Source organism: Ovis aries, chromosome 2, assembly GCF_016772045.2.
Source record: "Ovis aries strain OAR_USU_Benz2616 breed Rambouillet chromosome 2, ARS-UI_Ramb_v3.0, whole genome shotgun sequence".
Taxonomy (NCBI): domain Eukaryota; kingdom Metazoa; phylum Chordata; class Mammalia; order Artiodactyla; family Bovidae; genus Ovis; species Ovis aries.
In genome coordinates this window covers 149,864,220-149,885,832 of record NC_056055.1, presented here as the reverse complement: position 1 = coordinate 149,885,832, position 21,613 = coordinate 149,864,220, and the positions used below count along the sequence as shown (strand labels likewise).

The 21,613-nt window shown below is 38.7% G+C and overlaps 1 protein-coding gene across 4 annotated transcripts in view; it reads right to left on the bottom strand.

Annotated features, from left to right (window-relative positions):
• LOC101109941 (lymphocyte antigen 75) overlaps positions 1-21,613 on the bottom strand; it is a 120,891-nt gene that overhangs the window by 73,066 nt on the left and 26,212 nt on the right. For all 4 annotated transcript variants that reach the window (XR_006058954.1, XM_042244906.2, XM_042244907.2 and 1 more), the window contains exons 9-17: positions 20,225-20,335; positions 19,349-19,437; positions 19,031-19,200; positions 16,784-16,983; positions 15,201-15,343; positions 8,582-8,663; positions 7,591-7,659; positions 3,642-3,756; positions 168-203 (exon numbers count right to left, since the gene is read on the bottom strand). Coding sequence is in view for 3 of the 4 variants with exons in the window: in XM_042244906.2 (XP_042100840.1) it covers positions 168-203; positions 3,642-3,756; positions 7,591-7,659; positions 8,582-8,663; positions 15,201-15,343; positions 16,784-16,983; positions 19,031-19,200; positions 19,349-19,437; positions 20,225-20,335 (1,015 nt within the window). In the remaining variant the exon portion in view is untranslated. The remainder of the gene's footprint in view (positions 1-167; positions 204-3,641; positions 3,757-7,590; positions 7,660-8,581; positions 8,664-15,200; positions 15,344-16,783; positions 16,984-19,030; positions 19,201-19,348; positions 19,438-20,224; positions 20,336-21,613) is intronic.

Below are 21,613 nucleotides of genomic sequence, written 5' to 3'. Positions count from 1 at the left end.
CTCATCCCACACCAGCCAATCACCTTCCCTCCCTGCAGATACTTCATTGCATTTGAAGACATAATAGAGAAGAAGCTGGCACTTGGACCTGGGCTTAAATAGTTAACTAAATACACCACTGAAAAGGTAAAAGCAACTTTGGATACATTTTAGTTTTCTTCACTCACCTGGATTGTACCAGTCTGGTATTTTTAGAGTATGACCTGTATAAGAAAGCAAGTGGCTTAAGTTTAGTATTCAATTATAGACCACAGCATACTTGCAATTTTGCTGAGATTTGTTGATTTCTGGCCAAACCATCTCCTTTCATGTTATGGTCACTTCAGTCTGAATTTTGCAGGGCCTACGCTAAAGCCGTTTTTGTGGCAACCGAAAAGGCAGATTTGCTAAATATTAATACAGTATAACTAGCAGTTCTCTACCTTATATTGTGGAAGTCATAAAAGAAGACTAGATGGATAAAATATAGTTAATAATTAGGAAGGACAAATAAGTAAATGAATATATTGTATATATTACATTACATAGGAATATGCAAGATAATCATCACTGTAGGATGAGGTTGCTCAGGAACCACATCTCCATGTAATGCAATTTGAATATATTTAGGTTGGTAGAGTTTATTGTTTCCCAAATTAGCCTTTGGAAAAAATGTTCAGTGATCCAGTACTGAAACTTTTGAGGAGAGACAAAACTGGGAGGAAAATAAAATTCACTCAGCAAGGATATATGGTACCATACAAAGAATTATGGTCTTTGAAGCTGGGTGAGTCAGTGTCCAAATGCCCTGACTCTTTGCTGCTATGCTACTTGGGATCAGTTGCTTAACTCTCTGAGCCTCAACTTTCTATTTTATAAAAACAAAACTCTCCTACCTAACTCACAAAGACAGTGTGAAGATCACGTAAGATCACACTTATGGAAGCACCCCAAACAGGGCCAGGCACACAGCAGTTCCCTCAGGATGCTAGTTGCTCTTCTCTCTCTTTACATTCTGGTCATAGGCCACACTGGTTTCAAGCCAAAGACATAACTTGATGAATTTTAGAAATGATAGGGTAAAATAGCTGTTCTTCATTTTGCTATGTATCAGGGCCAACGCACGAGAAGACTCTACTCAAAGGACTGCCTACATGTCCAGCATCTGTGGTTTTTTCCTCTGACTCAGCCCTCTGTACACTGGATGATTTTCATTAACAATGCTGCAGATCAGTTAACAGTTTCTTGTTTGTAATCTCATCTGTTCATTTGTATGTTGGGGGAAAGCTATATGTTTAACCTTTACTTTCTTTACATTAGCGAGAAAAGCAAACTAAAAGGTGCCTTTTCGCACAAGACTACAAACATGTTTGTGTGTACAAAGTATCAAGAAATACAGTTCAACAAAGTTTGTTTATAGGTCATTTTCCAAAAACTTTTTTGTGAACCTTATTTTTGATGTAGTTATCTTGACTAAAAAACTACTTAAAAAGTACATATATCAATAGATTATCATTTTTAAAAATTAGGCTGTTAAATTATTTCTTTTAGAGAGGAGGGAACTAATTAGAACCAGATGGATGAGATAATAAAAAAGGCAAGCGCTAGAGAAAAGGTTGGGTGATTTGAGCTACTGAAGAGGTAAACTGCTTCAAGGAAATCAGAAAACACATTAATACAGAAGTATCTAGTTGAGCAGGTTTTGGCAGTTGTAATTACCAAGGAAATATCCACCTAGTGAATGAGACACACTGTAACTCAAATTTAGGGACTTTCAAAGGGAAGTTAACATAACATTTAAACCCTGGATCAAACCATCACTGATTGCTTCAAATGACTGAGACATCTGAAGGCTGAGAAAGGTTGAGATGGGACATTCTTCAGTTTTAAATTTTATTTCTGCATTGGACAGAGCAGGGATGCAATTATTTAAAAGATTTATTTAATTCTTTTATTACTTGATTTATGTTTTCTAAGCAAATATAAATAAAAACAAAAAATATATTAAAAAGAAAACCACAGTTTTAATAATATTTCCTGTGGTTACTGGATTGTCATTTCTAAGGTTTTCCCAGTGTAAACTCTAGGGCCTGTTTCACCACTCAAACATGAGGCAGGGGAACAGCTATCAGGAAAATAAAGAGCATACTTAACAAGCATACTTTGGAGGAAGCAAGGACACTCTCTGTGGCATGCCACATGGCAAAGAATAATAGAAGTATCATAACTAATGCTTCAAGCCAGAGACATTGTCCAAGTTAATTATATATTAGTTACTTTGCCACTTGTTTGAAAGGTGTCCAAACTGATTTTCCTCTTTCAGGTTAGTCAATGATTAGGACTAACTCAGGTATACTTTTTCCTTTAGGAAAACCCCATCAACACACACACACACACACACACACACACACATACATACTTTCTATTTTATTAAGCATCCCTCAAGTCTGCCTATGTGAAAGAGACTTGCCAGATACTCTACCAGATGTTGCATCTGAAGCTTTTTTTTTTTCTTCTTTATTTGGCTGCTCCAGGCCTTAGTTGTGGCATGCAGGATCTTTAGTTTTAGCATGTGGGATTTAGTTCCCTAACCAGGGATCGAACCCAGGACCGCTGTATTGGCAGTGCAGAGTATTAGCTACTGGATCATGAGGGAAATACCTGAAGCTTCTTCAAAGGCAAGGTGGCTCCTCTTAGGAGAGAAGAACCATCTTCTAATAGGCAGTTCCATGAGATAATCTTTGGGTTCTTGGAGAACTTTTAAGAAGATATCCCTTTGTCTCAACGAGCTGTCTACATTCAGTTCAGAAATTCATTTTGGAACTTTCTGGGCATTTACCATTGTGTTAATTAATCTAATCTATCTAAAATCTGCTTAACAATAATTTGGCAGTTAAAATCTTAACATTTTCCTTAATATATCCTTGACATTTTCCTACTACAAAGTGAAGTAAAAGGATATCTATTTATTATCTTTTCTCTTTTTTGTTACCAAGGCCTCTACTATCAAGCTAACTAATATCCTGAATTTGAAGGAGATAAACTTAGTAATTTTGAGCTCATTGAAAATTGTTTTGAAACTGTAAAAAAATTTAGATTTGGGCCCTGCCCAAATTTGATTTCCTGACTTTTGCTTCATTCTTCCAAAGCTTGTCTCCATTTTACAACAAAATTATTAAAATGATTAAATGGTTCCTTTTACTTTGTCTCTTCTTTCACTTGGAATAATCTTTCATTCCAAGGCCTAATCTCCCTAAAAGAGTCTTAAATGTTCTCTCCTATACAAATTCTTTCATGATAAAAGAGAAAGGTAGTACCTAATTTCCAAAAGGCAGCCTTTTACTAGGGATAGGAGAAGAGGGAGTCAGAGCATAAGATGGCTGGTTGGCCATGGACATGAACTTGGGCAAACTTCAGGAGATGGAGAGGGACAGGGAGGCCTGGCGTGCTTCAGTCCATGGGATGGCAAAGAGTCAGACACGACTGTGTGACCAAACAACAATGACAACAGGAGTCAGGCAGAATGGAGCTTACTATATTAACTGTATAATCAAAGGCTTTCAAAACTATAATTATAGACTAAAATGCTCTCTTAGATACTCTGGATCAGCAGTCATAATATTCACATGAGAAGACTGGGAAAAGAAATAACCACTACTTACCTTTTGGAATCTGGCACACCCATTCGAGTTTTGCATCGCAAGCAAAAGGCCTTAGATTCATAAATTCTCTATCATCATAAAAATACCAGCTTCTTCGCCATGGCCTTTGAATGACCTAAAGGAGGAAGAGGATTGTAGAATATTTCCAAGTTGATGCAGCCCTTATACAACACTAAACTGTAAGTCTTATGGTCTTTAATTCTACTTTAGCTCTAGAACCTAAGATATATGTTTATGAATGAACACAGGAAAGAATGCAGTGTGTAAGCAGTAAAATTTAAACTGCATTAAGCAAGAGCTTTCAGAGGTACTAATAAAGGAAATATAGGGTCATGTTTATATCCAAAATGCAAACTACTCTTTGTTTGTTTTCTGTTTTTATTGCTATGAAATAACAGAATCTTACAACTTTAAATTTTGGAAGGACCAAGCTAGAGAAGAATATTTGGTTCAGTGATTTCTAAACACCAGGCTGTGATCATAGTGGATCTGTGAAAAGTGACATAAAAGTTGGGCATCAGGGGCCCAAGTTTGTTCTTTGGTGTTGGTTTGTGTACCTGGGGTATTGCCTTCCTCTGTGTGATCTAAGGGGCTTCCCTGGTGGCTCAGTTAGTAAAGAATCTGCCTGCAATGCAGGAGACCTGGGTTCAATCTCTGGGTAGGGAAGATCTCCTGGAGAACGGAATGGCTACCCACTCTAGTATTCTCGCCTGGAGAATTCCATGGACGGAGGAGTCCAGCAATGGCTCTCTACAATTTCCAGCCAGCAAGCAACAGGGAAAGGTAAGGGGAGGACAAGATCTGGTAGGAGCATCCACCAGGTTTTGGACTGTTTTGTCTCTTTTGAAAAAAAAATTATTTATTTCTGTATTTATTTATTTTGGGACTGCGCTGGGTCTTTGCTGCTGCACACTTGCGGGCTTTCTCTAGTTGCAGTGAGCGGGGGTTATCCTTTGCTGCTGTGTGTGGGCTTCTCACTGTGGTGGCTTCTCTTAATGCAGAGCACAGGCTCTAGGCGTGCGGGCTTCCGTAGTTGCAGCACACGGGCCTCAGCAGTTGTGGCTTGAGGGCTCTGGAGCATGTAGAGCTGGGTTTCAGTAGTTGTGGCACATAGGCCTAGGTGCCTTGCAGTATGTGGAATCTTCCCAGACCAGGAATCAAACCCACACCCCCTGCACTGGCAGGTGGATTCTCAACCACTGGACCACTAAGGAAGACCTGGACTGTTTTCTCTTAAGGGCAAGATTCTAGAGGGTACTGCGGTAGGTGAGGTAAGATTCTCCTTACAGACACTGCCTTAGTTGGCCTTGTTCCTGATCAGTCTCTTCTATTTAGTTTTTTGGTAGGTTTTTCCAATCTCTTCACATATAGAGACTCAATTTATATCAAACATAGTTTATTGTATGAGTGTTCTAGAAACTTCCAAACTTCCATTGAATTTTCATTCTTTCATGTGTTAAATCAGGAATTCTATAAAAATGGCATGATACTATAGTGTTTTACTAAAAACAGTTCCTTTGAAACAGTGGTTTCCAAGGGACCTCTCAGTACTTTGTCTCAACGTTCTTGTAACATTTCTAGTCAATCATATTCTTGAATCTCTTTCTTGGGCTTATATAGCAAAGATGTTTCCTAGATGCCTCTTCCCTCTTTATCTTCTTACATTTTAAAGGAAATGGCAACCCACTCCAGTGTTCTTGCCTGGAGAATCCCAGGGACAGGGGAGCCTGGTGGGCTGCTGTCTATGGGGTCACAAAGAGTTGGACACGACTGAAGCGACTTAGCAGCAGCATCAGCAGCAGTCACCCTAAATCCACTTCTTGGACTTCTGTGCTTTCTTTGGCCACAGCGCGTGGCTTGCAAGAGCTCAGTTCCCTGACCAGGGATTGAACACAGACCATGGCAGTGAAAGCCAAGAACTCTAACCACTGGGCCACAAGGGAACTCCTTTTCAATGGACATTTTTCCTTCAACTCCAGTTTCTTGATTCTAACTTACCACAGGATATTTCATACTGCAAGCTTGGATTCAAAACATCAGTTAAAGCAAAGTGTACTATTTTCTTTATAAACAAAGATCCCCTTCTGACTGTTTCTATACATGTCATAGAGCATAGCAGAGACTCAGACATCTGCATTTAAATTTCAGTTCTGTAATCATGCAAGTTACTCAGAGTTCACACTTCTTCCTCATGAGCTGGATATAGTAACAGTAACTACCTCATGTGGGTGTGTTTTAGTCGCTTAGTCATGTCCAACTCTTTGTGGCTGCATGGACTATATGGAGCTCGCTAGGCTCCTCTGTCCATGGGATTCTCCAGACAAGAATACTGGAGTGGGTAGCTATTCCCTTCTCCAGGGGATATTCCCCACCCTGGGATCAAACCCAGGTCTTCCACATTGCAGTCTCTACTGTCTGAGCCACCACGGAAGCCACCTACCCCATAGGGTTGTTTAATATCAAGTGTGATAACAGATGTGACATGACTGTGCCTGGCTCAGGAGCTCACAGATGTGAGCTGCTGCAGCATCACCACCATCACCATCGCCAGCAGCGTTACTCTCCTGGAACACTTTTGTTCTTGCATAAAACTTACACTTTGTCACAGTCCCTGTAATTGCCTGTCTATTGTCTTTATCTTCTACTAGCTTATAAGTTCTCTGAAGGCACAATTATTTTATATTTTGTCATTGATGACCCCCCCAGCCACCCCCACCCCCAGAGTATCACAGACTGCTTGCACATACTACCTACAGAATGAAAAACAAATGAAATCAGACTTCCCTGGTGGCCCACTGATTAAGAATCGAACATAGGTTCGATTCCTGGTCCAGGAAGATTCCACATGCTAAGGGGCAACTAAGCCCAAATGCCAAAACTACTGAGTCAGTGCTCTAGAGTCTGTGAGCACAAATACTGAAGCCTGTGTACCTAGAGCCTGTACTCTGTAACAAGAGAAACCACCACAGCGAGAGGCCTGTGTCCAGCAACAAAGATCCTGTCTGTCAAAAATAAATATAAATAAATTTGAAAAGTTAAAAAAGAACTAATTTGTAAAAGAAACAAGGCAAAACAAAACAAACAATGAATGAAGTTTGCAAGGGAAGAGGCCTAACTGGCCTGTGTCTTCTGGTCCTATCTGTCTTTTGCATCTTGAAATCTGTCTCAAGAGGAATCTTCTCACACCCTTCTTAGGTCATGTCAAAAACCTTTAATCATGCTCTGCTGCCTACCAAAAAAATGCACAGACTCCTTAACCTGGCATCAATCTAATTTCCCACCTTTGTTTTCAACCACAGTACCAATTAAAACTTCTTGATCTGCATTCTGTTCCCCTCACTGAGAGCCACTCCCTTCCACTTCCACTTTCTTTTATGTCTTATACTCTCCTCCCTAAACAAACTCTATCCATCCTTAAAGGTCCCATTCAGCTCCCACCTCTTTTGGCTCTTTGGGGCTTCCCTAGTGGCTCAGGGGTAAAGAATCCACCTGCAATGTGGGAGACCTGGGTTTGATCCCTGGGTTGGGAAGATCCCCTGGAGAAAAGAACAGCTACCCACTCCAGTATTCTGGCCTGGAGAATTCCATGGACTGTATAGTCCATGGGGTATCCAAGAGTTGGACACAACTGAGTGACTTTCACTTCACTTCTCTTTGGAAACACCGCCATAGAAATTACTTTCTTCTGAATTTCCTTCTTCAACCCACTCCTTTGGAGCTAATTACTGCATAGTAACAAGAGTCACCTTTCTTGAATATGAATTTTATCTTCTCACATTAAGTGTAAGTTAGGTTGCTTGAGGGCTGGACCACAAGTGTACTTTTAACCTCCGACTGCACCTAATATCATGCTCCACACACAAAAGGTACTCCATGGTCTGTTGCTTGATTACATGTACTGCCAGATTTATTTTTTTTTAATATGCAGGCTTTCTAGCATTGTACTGACCTTGACAGCAGCACAGTCTCTGATATCATAATCCTGCTGAAACTCATTTGCCGTGATAATAGTAGACACCTTAAAAGACAAGAGAGGCTTGAGAATTTAAGACTGATGTATAAATATTTGCAATTTAGATGTAATTTAGGCAGCTTTAATAACTCAAGTGCGTTCATATGCCAAGGGAGGAAAACTTTTTCATTTCTTTTTTTATGTCAGGATGCTAAATCATGAAGAGGACTTATAAAATGTCATGATGTCATTGTTTCCAAACCAAGGCAGCCACAGTTTCAGAAGTGGAGGTTAATTGTGTATTAAGTTCACAGTTGGATCACAAAGAATCAGGGGCTTGCAAAATACTTCTTTTTTTGCATGTGTTGAAATGCTAGTTATTTGATTAACTCTTCTCAGATATGCTCCAATTAGAAAATGAAGTCAAGGAATTTTACATTTAGAAAGAAAACACAGTGATTTGACACAACAGCAATGTGGAGCAAATATTCAGTATTTGAGAATAATTTGTTTCTCTAAGTGTTAACTGGAGACTAACATTCCTCTCCTTAGGATAATGTAAACATTTGAGATTTAAGGACTTTTTAAGGTTCTCCCAAATTGTTCTTTCAATAAAGATTTTTTTTAACATAACTCATTAATTTTAGATAATAAAAATAAAAGCTTTTCATTATGAAAAAGGAAAAAATACAAAGAAAAAGAAAAAAAATCACTTTTACTATCCCCAAATTACTGCTATATTTATATATCTATATTTTTATGCTTTGGGGCTACATATAGAGACTATACATATGGTTATTTTTTAAATAAAAATGAAATTAGTAACATCTTTTCCCTACTTTATATATGTGAATCTATTTCCACTTCAATAAAGATACATCTAAATAGTCTTCATGGTTATATGACTATATTAATTAACAATCAACTTACTTGTTACTGAAACAAATATTCTTTCCATATTATCCCTCACAAGAAAGATTAAACTTACTGGTGTATGATCACTCCATTGCCAGGATCCTTGTAAATCGGGGCTCCTTTTATTTAAACCTATCCAAAGCCAACGCTGGTCGCTATGTAAAAAGAAGTGTTAAGAAAAGATGAGCATAGCATTTGGCAAAAACATTTAGCATTTACATGTCTAAAATGCGTAACACAGGTAAGTTTATTCAGAAAACTTTGTCACTAACTGAGAGACACAGTTTCAAGCTATATAAAGAAGTCTTCTGAAATGAAATTGAACCGTAACTATGGCGTAGCCATCAAAAAAGTACCATTCTTTTTAAAACTAAATTTTATGTTATTTTCTTCATATGAAAGGCAAAAATTCTTCTGCTTTGAAGAACTTAAGAGTAAAAAAAAGAGTATATGATCATTTTAAAACTTTTACTGCAGAGCTTCAATATTAGATAATGTTTTCAGATGCAAAACAGCGATAGCAGGACTTCCTGGTGGTTCAGTGGTTAACACTCTGCACTTTGAAGGCAGAGTGCGTGGTTTCCATTCCTGGTCAGGAACTAAGGACCCATATGCCATGGGGTAAGGCCAAAAACAAACAAACAAAAACAACAACAGTTTTTCCTTATAGCATTTTTCTGTAACTATCAAATATCTTTTCCTTAAAGTGCAGAACAAACCACTTAGGTAACCTTTTATTAAACAAGATTTAAAAAAAATTAATTCCCAGTGCCCACTAAGTTAAAGTAAGAAAAGCATCTAAGCATCTTCTAAACACCAAACTCCATGGGTTATACTAGAACAATACAAGTAAGCAATCACTTAAGTGAATACATTTAACACTCATAACTATTATACTTTAATGTACAAATCATTGAGCTATGTGCAATGATGATACAGAAATGTACAAGACATAATATCTACCCTCAAGTGGCATATAAACTGGTCAGGGAAACAAGATGTATATGAACAGAGAAACTATAAGGCCATTTTTGAAAAAGCATCAAATGATAAAAATTGGCATATACTTTAAGTAATACAAAAATTTGAAAAAAAGGAGAAGTCATTGTGAACTGTAGGAAGTCAGGAAACATTTTATAACATTAGTAGAACAAAAGACAGTCTTCAAAGAATAGCTATTGTCTCTTTTGAGTCATAATCTGAATGTTTACCACGTGTCAATATTCAGATTGGCTGAGAGGAGAAACAATAAGAATTCCAAGGAAGAATGTACACAACAACCCACAGAGACAGGGACACACATTGTCAGTGATCCCTTTCCCTCAATTTAATGTATGCTCCAGCCAGGGAGAGACTTTCAGTATAAACAGAAAAGAAATAACCATAAAAAAATTTCTCCACCGCTAACTTTTCTTGAAAATACTCTCTAAAATGTAGTATACTTCTTAGGCCTTAATAAGTAGGTCATTTCCCATGCATTTTGGGGGAGTGGCACTGGTTACTTTCTGTATAATTTAAACTTTTGATTGTATATATCATGTACCATAAGTACATGAGTGAAAATTATAGATGCAAAATAATACATATATAAATATTAAATATGAATAGAACACATATTAGAAAAGGAGTAGAATCCAAATCCAAAATTAATCTCGATTTTCAAGCTCAGCAGAATATATGGATTGTACAGTTATAAGACTGCTGGGAAATAGAGTGAGTTTGCATTTAAAAATATTTCCTAGTGAATGCAAGGCAGAAACAAACTTAATTTTAACTTCCCACTTTTTAATAATTTTCTTCATTTATTTCCTCTGTTCAACATTCCCTCATATTTTAACATTAATAAGCACATTTTTCATCTTGCCAACCTCAAGCCTTTCAACTTACTACAATGGAATATAAGGACAGTCCCTTTTCAGTTTATTGTTACAGTGTTTCCTTTCAAAGTGAAAGATCGCCAATTTGTAGAGTTAAGATAAATCAAGTGGAGATGATTAAGTCCAGTTTGAATTTAGCAGCTAAAAAATGATTTTTCAGTTTGTGTCTTCAACTAATCAGAGATTTCTTACAGACTTACAAATGTATCATACTTCTTGAGTGTTAGATTTCTAGATAGTTGCCAAATACATTATAAAAAAAAGACAGCTAAAATAAAGAGGTCAAGTTTGTTTCCTCATATTTCATTTCTTTCTAAACCTTGTAGATTATTTATTTAGGCCTGAAGAATTTATGCAGAATTTTGTGTTTCCCTAAAGTAAGCACTGGGCTTCTCTTGCGGCTCAGATGGTAGTAAAGATTCTGCCTGTAAAGCAGAGACTTGGGTTCCATCCCTGGGTTGGGAAGATCCCCTGGAGAAGGGAATTGCAACCCACTCTAGTATTCTTGCCTGAAGAATTCCATAGACAGAGGAGCCTGGTGGGCTACAGTCCACGGGGTCACAAAGAGTTGGACTTGACTGAACAGCTAAGACACGCACAAAGTAAGCATTAGATATTTTATCTTCTTTACACAATCAACAGTACAACCCGAAGATGATCAAAGACCATTTGCCATCTGCATTTACTCTATAGCGGTGGTCCCCAACATTTTTGGCACCAATGATTGATTTCATGGAAGACAATTTTTCCTCAGACTGGGGGCTTGGGGTAGAGAGGTGGTTTGGGGATGATTTAAATGCATTACATTTATTCTATACTTTATTTCTATTATTATTACATCAGCTCCACCATCATCAGGCATTAGATCGCAGAGGTTTGGGACCACTGCTCTATAGGCAGCTCCCACAGAAAACTCTTTAGACGTCTGTCTCCAACATTTCCACCGAGTCTGCTCTTAACTCCCTATCTTCCCTTAGAAACTTCTGCTTTCAGTCCCATTTCTGCCTCCTCTGCTGCGTCTCAGTGAGCAGCCTCCTAGACAGCAGTTTGCCACATGGTCCAAAATTTCTGATCTTTACTACTTTCTGAGATTGAACTTCATTTCAACCCAGATCTTTACAGCTTTCAGCTTTCCTTTCAAGGGATTTATTAATGTGTTATAAATACAGAAAATAGTAGCTACTTGTGGGGTTTTTTTTTTTTTTTGGTGTGTTAAGAAGTGAAAAATATTTCCTCATTTGTAACTTATTTGTGCTTTGGCCTGATTTATTAGGCAAATAAAGAGAAGAAGAAAATTGGAAATCACATTAATCATTGCACACCTCTAATGTAGATTAAAAAAAAAAAAGCTGAAGGAAGAAATGGGTAACTGAGGAATTAACTCTAACTGAAAATTTCTCTCTCTATATAAATTCTTCCACTCCAAGTACTAAGGCTATGAGGTGAAGAAGACATTGCATGAAAGGTTACTGTGTGTATCTGCGGTAAAATTTCTAACTCTCAATCAAATTTCCTGCTGTATCTAGTTCCTAAGGAAAACAGTACCTGAGCAATAACTGCTAAAAAACACAATTTGAAGGAAGTGCTTAGTCTGTAAAGCCTTAGATTTATATCCAAATCCATTCATGCCACTTCACTGGAGGTAGCGTACACAACAGCAGTTGCTCTGCAAACAAAGCTTTCTTCCCTAATCCTAAAGCTATTTTTGTTTTACAATGGCTTTCCCTGGTGGGCTGCTGTTAAGAGTTGCAAAGATCTTAGAGCCTCAGTGATTTGGTGCGCCCTGAAGCCTTTTCACTGAAATACAAACAGAGATGTGGAACTCAGATTGTGAAAAGTAGAGCAGTAATCTGACTTCACTCCTTGGCAGGCAAAACACAATTTGGACAATGGACATCTTGCTGAGACAGGTCAATCCCTGCAATAAAAAGCTAAAGGTGTTCAAGGAATAAGCTTTAGAATCACTTTCTGATATAAATGGGCTTGTTTCCTTCCTTTTCTTCAAGCCATGGTTATAATATTAAATAGGTTTTAGAATATGTTGCCTAAGTATAGCATAAACAAATGACCTCTCATTAACAGAGCATGTATTAAGCAGACATTACGGTCTGTTTAATATGGCAGTATATCAGAGACTAGGATGAATATAAATACAATATGATCCCTATGACTGAAAAGATTATGGTAATCTGTTGTTTCTTTGTGCTCTCTGTTTTCTTTTTTTAACTTTTATTTTATATTGGGGTACAGCTGATCAACAATGTTGTGACAGTTTCAGGTGAACCACAAAGGGACTCAGCCATACATATACATGTATTCATTTTCCCCCAAACTCCCCTCCCAACCAGGTTGCCACATAACACTGAGCAGCATGCCCTGTGCTACACAGTAGGTCCTTGGTTATCCATTTTAAATATTGCACTGGACTTTATGCTTTGTTATTTTATTCCTTTATAATGTGCTATATGGGCCTTTTCACCCATTAAATATTCGGTGGATAATATACTCTTTACCGTTTTAAAAATTTATAAAATCTGTGTTTCTGTATATAATTTCCAGGTAAAATGAGGTATTTATTATGCTTTAATTTTTAAAAACCATTTCATCTCTTTATATCCCAGTTTTTATTTATAAACAGAGTTATAAACTCTGGTATTAAGCAGAGTTAATACTGGTTTTATTAAAATATTATTGTTTCTCTTTCAGAAATTAGGATAATTTAAGATAATTTTTCAGTTACATAGATTGCATTATTTAGACTGGAGCTGTTTTTATGTTATGTATTCTTCATCCTAACTCTTTTTATTCACCTCTCAACTGGAATATGTCTTTGAAATTTTTTTCAAGTCCACTTAGTCGCTCAGTCATGTCCGATTCTTGCGACCCCATAGACTGTAGCCTGCTAGGCTCCTCTGTCCACGGGATTCCCCAGGCAAGAATACCAGACTGGGTTGCCATTTCCTGCTCAAGGGGATCTTCCCAACCTAGAGATCAAACCCACGTCTTCTGCATTGCAGTCAGACTTTACCGACTGAGCTACAAGGGAAGACCTCATTTTTTCAAGTAGAGAGCATAAACAGTATCCATTACTACCTTCACAAACGAAAAATCCACTAAATTGGGAACTAAAATCAACACAATCAAACATTTACTACCTCAAAACTTTTTAGATCTCAATTTTTAAAGTGGCTTCTTACAGTTAATGTCCTAGAGAAGGTGGCTAATTGGATTTTCTTGGTGTTTTGGTACCTGTTTTACTTTTGTTGTTGTTTTTTTCTTTTTTTGAGTCAAAATGATCAGGAAAGTATTCACTAAGATATATTCTTATATCTTAGTGATTCTTTTCCATAATTTTACCTGGTATACCCTGAATACCAGGGTGTAGATTACCTGAATATAGATTTATAAATTTCAGTCTTCTTTTCAAAGAGAGGGGGGAAAATAAATCATGAAGTAAAAGGCCTTCATACTCATGACTGCTCCAGAGCTTCAGAAAAAATTTCCTCCTATGATACCAACACTTGGCTCATATTTCTCCACATTATCCTTGAAGACATCAGGAAAATCAGTCAGGAATCCTCCTACATACCATCAAAATTACAGCGGCTTATTGACTCCATCTTTGTAACATCTCAGACTACTTCCTTTACTGTCCCAGCTTACTGCCCATCTTCAATATAGTTTTCTACCAGAGGCGTTGCAATAGCTTTAGAATTAATTATTTTGCATCTACCCCATGTCTGTCTCTCTCACGCACACACTTTGTTTTTGTTTGAATGCTTTTTGCTTATTGACTTAAGATTTAACTCCTTCCCTAGCAAGAAAGGACATTCCAATTTCATATACAAACTCCACTTTGTGGCGATGCTATAGGCTCCCTTTCCTTCACCATATCCGCATACTCTGGTCTCAGTTCCTTTGCTCATGTTCTGTTTTCCCTGGCCCTTTCTCCCATCTTACCCTTCAAATAGTCCCTGTTTAGAAAACCCGTTATGCGTATTGATTCATTCCTGGCTGTGCGGGGTCTTCACCGCTCCCTGGGCCTTTCTCCAGTGGTGGTGAGCAGGGCTGGGGCTGCTCTAGCTGCAGTACACGGGCCTCTCACTGTAGCGGCTTCTCTTGCTGTGGAGCTCAGGCTTTACTAGTTGTGGCACACGGGCTCAGTAGTTGCAGCTCCTGGGTTCCAGAGCACTGGCTAAATAGCTGTGGCACACAGGCTTAATTGCCCCCGGCATGTGGCATTTTCTCAGGATCAGGGATCGAACCCTGCACTGGCAGGTGGGTTCTTTACCACTGGGCCACCATGGAAGCCCCTGCCTTACTTTCTAAGAACCATCCTTCTTCGTAATATTTTCCCCAATTGTACCATCCAGAAACACTTCCTCCCTGCTCTAAACTCCCCTGGCCTCTCCTTATCTATGTTCTAGATTTTTCCACCATATTTTTATTACCCCCACTGTTGGACTTTATTACACTACACAAAGGGTGGTGACTCTGTCCCTCTATGCTCTGATCTCTCATAGCATCTTGCATGTAAGAATGCTTGATGTTGAATGACTGTTAAAATACTGAATGATCCTTTAGATAATAAAACATGTCAGTTCTGAATACCTGTTGTTTAGTTGCTAAGTCATGTCCTACTCTTTCACAGATCCCATGGACTGTAGCCTGCCAGGCTCCTTTGTCCATGGGATTTCCCAGGCAAGAATACTGGAGTGGGTTGCCATTTCCTTCTCCAGGGGGTTACGTAGAGGATGTCCAATTTAGGATAGAAGATCTCACTCTAAAAGATCAGAACTGCTGCCTGAACATTACCTGAACTGTTCTGTTAAAAAGTGAAGAAACTCCTTTATTTCATCCATGTGACTGAAGCTAAGAAGGTGTCCTCCAAGCGCTTGGCAGAATCGCTCAGCTTCTTCCCAGTTTCTCTTTCTTACAATTCTTTCTCTATGAAATAGCTTAACGAAATGTAATGTTAATTTGTTTTCTTATATTATCATAAAGTATTTATAACTTTAAAGTCAATCACAGTGGAATGTGTGGGTCTCTGAAATGGATTCTTAGAAGTGTGGTAGACTGAGGCAAAGGCACATACACTGTGACACAGACAGGTCCTGCTCAAAGTGTCAGCCAGAGGCCAGCACAGGCACCAGTCACTGTCACTGGAGGGATAACCTTCCTTAGCCAGGCTGGGGAACTGCTCTGACATGACACCATGTCCTCTTGCATTCCAAGAATCTTGAGAGATAAAATGAAGTAAGGTTATAAAGAATACACATGAATGCTCTTAGAGTAGGTTTCTGCAAAGAAATGCGCTAATGGCAAATTTTGAACATAATATGCTGAGACCTGTATAGGTACAGGACTACTTTTGATGAAGAAGAATCAAAGGGCAGACTGCACTGGTGCGTGAACATTTACAGAAGATGGCAAAACAAAACTTGCCACTTTGGACTGTTCCTTTGGTTTGTGATGACTGATTTTATGCCAAATGAACCCCAGTCATTTCAAAAGTAGAAGAGGAGCAGATGACACAATGGTAGGTTGAATTACTGGTGCTGATTTTTCAGTCCCTGTGATATAGTTATACACTCTTGCCATCATGGCTTCCTGGTGGGCGAAGGATATGTCCCTGTGCCTTGATCTGGGGCTCAGCCATGTGACTTGCTGTGATTGATGGGATAGCAGTGAAGGAGAAGTGAGCAGAAGCCTAAAATATGCTGACCTGGGTTAGGCTTGCATTTCCGCCTCCAGTAATTCAGCATGAGAAGAACAAGCCCCTGCTAGCTGCTCCTCCTTTGGCCTGACACTAGTTTGAAGAGCAGCAGACCCCAACTGATAGCCTGGAGGCCAGCACAGCTGACCCATACCTGAAAGCAGAGCTGACTGTTAAAGCCCAAATTCAATCATTCAAACTATCTGACCCAGAGATCTGTGAACATGAGAATACGTGTTGTCATAGCCACTGAATTTTGAGACAGTACGAAATTATGAAATAATTTCTTTGTGGGGACAGTTGGCTGATACGAATTCTAAACAAATTCTTTGACTTGTAAGAAGTGACAGAACTCTTCACTTGACAACAATAATTAGAGGGATATGAGAATCACAAGCAAAGTATCACCATGGCATGTAGCTCATCCAACTTTCCAAAACAAAAGAACCCGAGGAAAGAGCCATTCTGACTCCGGCCCTGCTCCTTTGGGTAGTACATGAGTGTACATGGAAATGGGTTTTCTGACACAGAGTTCACTGATACTCTGACAAGGACTCTGTGCTCCTACACACTTTGGCAGGAGATGTATGTGTCTGTGGAGAAGCAGAGTTTGTGCAAGGACATGGACTAGGATAGGAGAGACACGACTTCACTGAGGGACTGAATGAGAATATTACTTTACCTTATAACAAGAAAGACCTGAGGGGAAACTGTGCCAGCCTTCAGGACAGGGGTCTTCAGGCTTGGGGGCTGGTTTTTCGGGCTCAGAGCGTCCACTTATTTTCTTGCAAATTGAAAGTGCCCTGAAACTTCTGCAGTCTTTTACCTCCCACTTTCCAAGAGACTTTCCAGTAGCCATAACCACACACCCTCCTGGAGAAGCTGGGGTTGAATGGAAAAGTTTCACTGAAAGTTACATTAGAACATTTAAGTACAAACACTTTCTAGTCCCTACACTCCTCATTTGATTCAAGATGGCAGAAGAGAATAGGAAAGAAAATGGAGGAAATAAATGTACTTTCACAATAATAATGATGACAGTAATACAGAGATATGCTTACTACTTGCCGGGTACTATTCTAAGAGGATTAAATGAATTGATCCTCACATAGAGAGGATTCTATTGTCAAACTGAGGTACAGTGAGGATTAGTGATGTGTCCAAGGTCACATGTGAGTAAATGGTTGACCAGGAACTGAAATCCAGGCCGTGTGTGTGCAGAGCTGAACCCTAAACCACCACGATGCTCTGTATAATCTAAATTGTTTGAATTCGCCTAACAACTTCCAACAGTTTTTGAGAAACTTAGTAACCCTCAAAACAAAACACTCCCAGATTCAAATCCAAAGGAAGAGCTGGTTCAATAAAGGTAAAAGGAGGTGTGTGGTAACACTGATCTGTTTACTATTTATGTCAGCCAGAATTGTATTTACTCACTACAACATTAAAAGATAGTTTGTATTGTCAGATCCATCTCCAGATGAAAAATGAGTGACTTGCCCACAATCATAGTTAGTGAGTGGTGAAGTCAGAACTGGGACCTGAATTTGCTAACAAGATACCACTCTCCCTTTCCCGTGACTTTACACGGCTCACAATGGGCAAAGGACAAGAACAGCATACATTGCAAAGGAATGAGGACGACCTCCATTCCATCACACAGAGAAGCCATACAGCCTCATGTCTCATGACACAGGGACAGCACGAGGAACAAGGAATTGGAAAAAACTGGGAAAAACAACACACCTGGGTGGGTGTGCTATCTTCCGCTAGTCTATCCTCTGCCATGGCTTGCCCAGTACAGACCAAACTGGCTGAATCTGGGAGTGAGAATATAGAGAGGACTTAAAGACAGTCTTTCTGGCTACAGACTGAGAGAACAGCCATTATAGCTTACTTCCTGAATACTCTTTCAACCACTGAGGCTTATCCAGGAAGAATTTGACATTGACTCTGAAATATAACAGTGTCAATAAAAGAAAGCATGTGTTTTGTAGATTAGAACATTCTAATTTAAGATGAAATTTAACCAGGATCAGCACCTGTATCCTCCATGTTCCGCAAAGTAAAAAGACAACTTTGATATTATCAATACCACTCATATTTATATTGATGATCATATATTATAAATTTTGTGGGAATTCTCTATCTCAAATATTGTGTTTAACTATACATTCACATGCTCCAAGTTTTATGTTATAAAAATGGCCTTCATGATTCACTGTACAAAACATAAGAAAATATAAATAATTCAAAGGAAGAAAAGTCGAACGCTTCATAACTGCTCTCTCAAACAAAGTCAAAATCCTTTAAAAAGCATTGGTTTAGAAATCAGATCAGGATTTTAGCAGTTCAATAATCAGGTCACCTTTGTCAAGCAAATCACCTTTCTAAGCCCCCGTTTCCTCAATTCCTAAATCCAAAGGGAATTCTGAGGCTCAAATGTCCTGATTCTATGGCTCAATATGGTTAATGCTGTAGGCTAAAGAAGGATAAACTAACTTTCAGAATAAATAATTCATGGCCTCCTTAATTACCACCCCTTGAGAAGAAAAGAAATAAACACAATTCAACTTTGGAGAAAGAAGTTAAGAAGCAGAGAGGTGAAAATGTAAAGTGCTCATGATGAGACTTTCAGGTTCTGTTTGAGGAGTTATATGGAAAAGATGCTAAACTCACACTGATGGTTCTAGTTCTGTGCCATTAGATGGTGGTTTCTGAGAACCAAATCTTCCAGCTTTTACTGGGTAATCCCTGAGGATTTCATAGGGGAGACATGGTCACTGCTTCTATTTATGGTTCTATAGAAAGACTAGTCCAGATGGTCACCATCCCCTTCACGTTTCAAAGGTAAGTGAAGAATAGATCTGGGAGGAAAGCTGTCTCTCACATCACCGTATCCTACCGCTTTAAAGGCTAAGGCACCTACCTGGCTCGAAAAAATTCCAATTGGAAAAGGTTACAGCACGCTTTACTCCACCGACACTTGCCCAGCTATACTCTCCATTTGCATTTGTATCTCTCAGGCCAGTCCAGAAGTATTTTTCTGGAGCCATGGTATGCTTTTTAATCATATCATTCAGGTATTCTTGCTCAAATCTATAAAATGAAAGTCAGATCAGTAGGTGTTTTTACAGTGACAGAACTACTATATAAATTGAAGATGAACTTTGTTTTTAAGGAAGATTATTTGGCAAAGGAGCCCAGAGTTAAAAGTGCACTAGTACGTGTTTACTGATGGTCACACCTGCTAGTTATAGTCAGATTGCAGTTGGTCCCAAAGGGGACCTCATCCTTGTAAATCTTGTAACAGGTCTCTCCATGTCTCTTCCAGCCCTAAATCAGAGGAAAAATATCATCACACTGTCTTCCGGAACTGGTGACAAGCAAGGTTCTGCTACACAGGTTAACATCTTACAACTAATGGAAATTAAGGACACGGCCAGGGAATTCATATACATGATGAGGGTCAGATATAATTTCATGGATGACCTCCATAAGCTTGTGATCCCGTGTCGGACAGAAGGTATGTCTTAATTTTTTTACCCCAATGTCTTTCTCAGGCTTCGCAGGTGGCGCTAGTGGTAAAAAAAAGCCTGCCTGCCAATGCCAGAGATGTGGGTTCTATCCCTGGATTGGGAAGATCCCCTGCTGGAAGGCATGGCAACACACTCCAGTATTCTTGCCTAGAGAATCCTATGGACAGATAAGCCTGGTGGGCTACAGTCCATGAGGTTGTAAAGAGTCGAACACAACTGAAGTGACTTAGCACAGCACAATGCCTAGCTCATTTTAAGAATATAACAGTTGTTAGCTCAATTATTTTTGCACAAGAATAATATGAGTAGAAGTAAAAAAAATCAGCATTGAGAAGAGTAATCACATATAGTCTTATAGAAATTCATGAATAGGTAATTCTTTTCCCTATAACTTTTTTTTTTTTCTCTTCTGTAGGAATGCTGATATACTGTGATTCACTGCCTTCTGGCTTGGTTTAATGTAAATGAACAGAAGCTAATAATTTCTTCTATTTTCCAAGTTTAAACTGTTTAAGTTCAGTTACCATCTCTAACCAAAAAGGTGTAATATTGCTTAGAAAAATTTACACAGGCATTTTACATACCTCATCTGGAGGACACATCTTATCAGATCTTGTGTCATTCAATTTTTCTCCCTTTTTCTTACACACATATTTAAGTTTTTCTTCACATGACTGGACCTTCCACTGACCAAGCTTTTAAAAAACAGAAAATCATTTCTTTCACAAGAGAAATTATTTTCCATATACTTAGAATTGGACTTATTTTAAATCAAGATAATTTTTTCTTACAACTATCAGGGAGGATGAGGGGGAGGAGGGAAAGGAGGAAAGGAAGGCAGAGAGAATGAATATAACTTAGCAATTAAACTTGAGAACATACTCCTAGAAAATGCTACCCAACAAGACTGGAAGCCTGTTACTTCAGCATCACCTCAAGGTCACAATGGGGATGCAGTTCATTTTCTTATAAGTGTAACAATAAAAACTATTAAAGGACACTTATATAGAAGTTGCAGAGAGAAGAACCCAGCCCACAAAGACTCGCCAGTGTTCTAATCTCCTTCCAGAGGACACGGCCAAGGTTTGTCTGTGAGTTAATACCTTTGGGGCAGGTCACTTAACCTCCCTGTCTCAGTCTCCTCACGTGTAAGATGATGGTGATCAGAATAACTGCTCTCTAAGAATTTTAGAATCAAAATTTTCTTCCAACTCCACTTCAGTCCAGATGTCAAATTTCTCTATCAAATATGCTACTTAACATTTATTTTGCTTGAGTCACTTTGCTTTCCTTGAATGAAATTTTAGAAAGTCACTTGTGATACAGGCCAGTTTTGAACACCGGAAGCCATCTAGGTAAGCCACAATTTCACTGTGGCTTGTGGGACCTCATTTCAACCTTTGATAGTCTTTTAAAGATATCCTGTGTATCCTTTTAAATATAGCATTAAATGTGACGTCCTTCTAAATTCAGCTTTATACCTTTCCAAAAACATCTTTTAAGATGATGCTGTGGAAGTGCTGCACTCAATATGCCAGCAAATCTGGAAAACTCAGCAGTGGCCACAGAACTGGAAAAGGTCAGTTTTCATTCCAATCCCAAAGAAAGACAATGCGAAAGAATGCTCAAACTACCGCACAATTGTACTTATCTCACACGCTAGTAAAGTAATGCTCAAAATTCTCCAAGCCAGGCTTCAACAGTACATGAACTGTGAATCTCCAGATGTTCAAGCTGGATTTAGAAAAGGCAGAGGAACCAGAGATCAAATTGCCAATGTCCATTTGATCACTGAAAAAGCAAGAGAGTTCCAGAAAAACATCGACTTTTGCTTTATTGACTACACCAAAACCTTTGACTGTGTGGATCATAACAAACTGGAAAATTCTTCAAGAGATGGGAGTACCAGATCACCTGACCTGTCTCCTGAGAAATCTGTGTGCAGGTCAGGAAGCAACAGTTAGAACTGGACA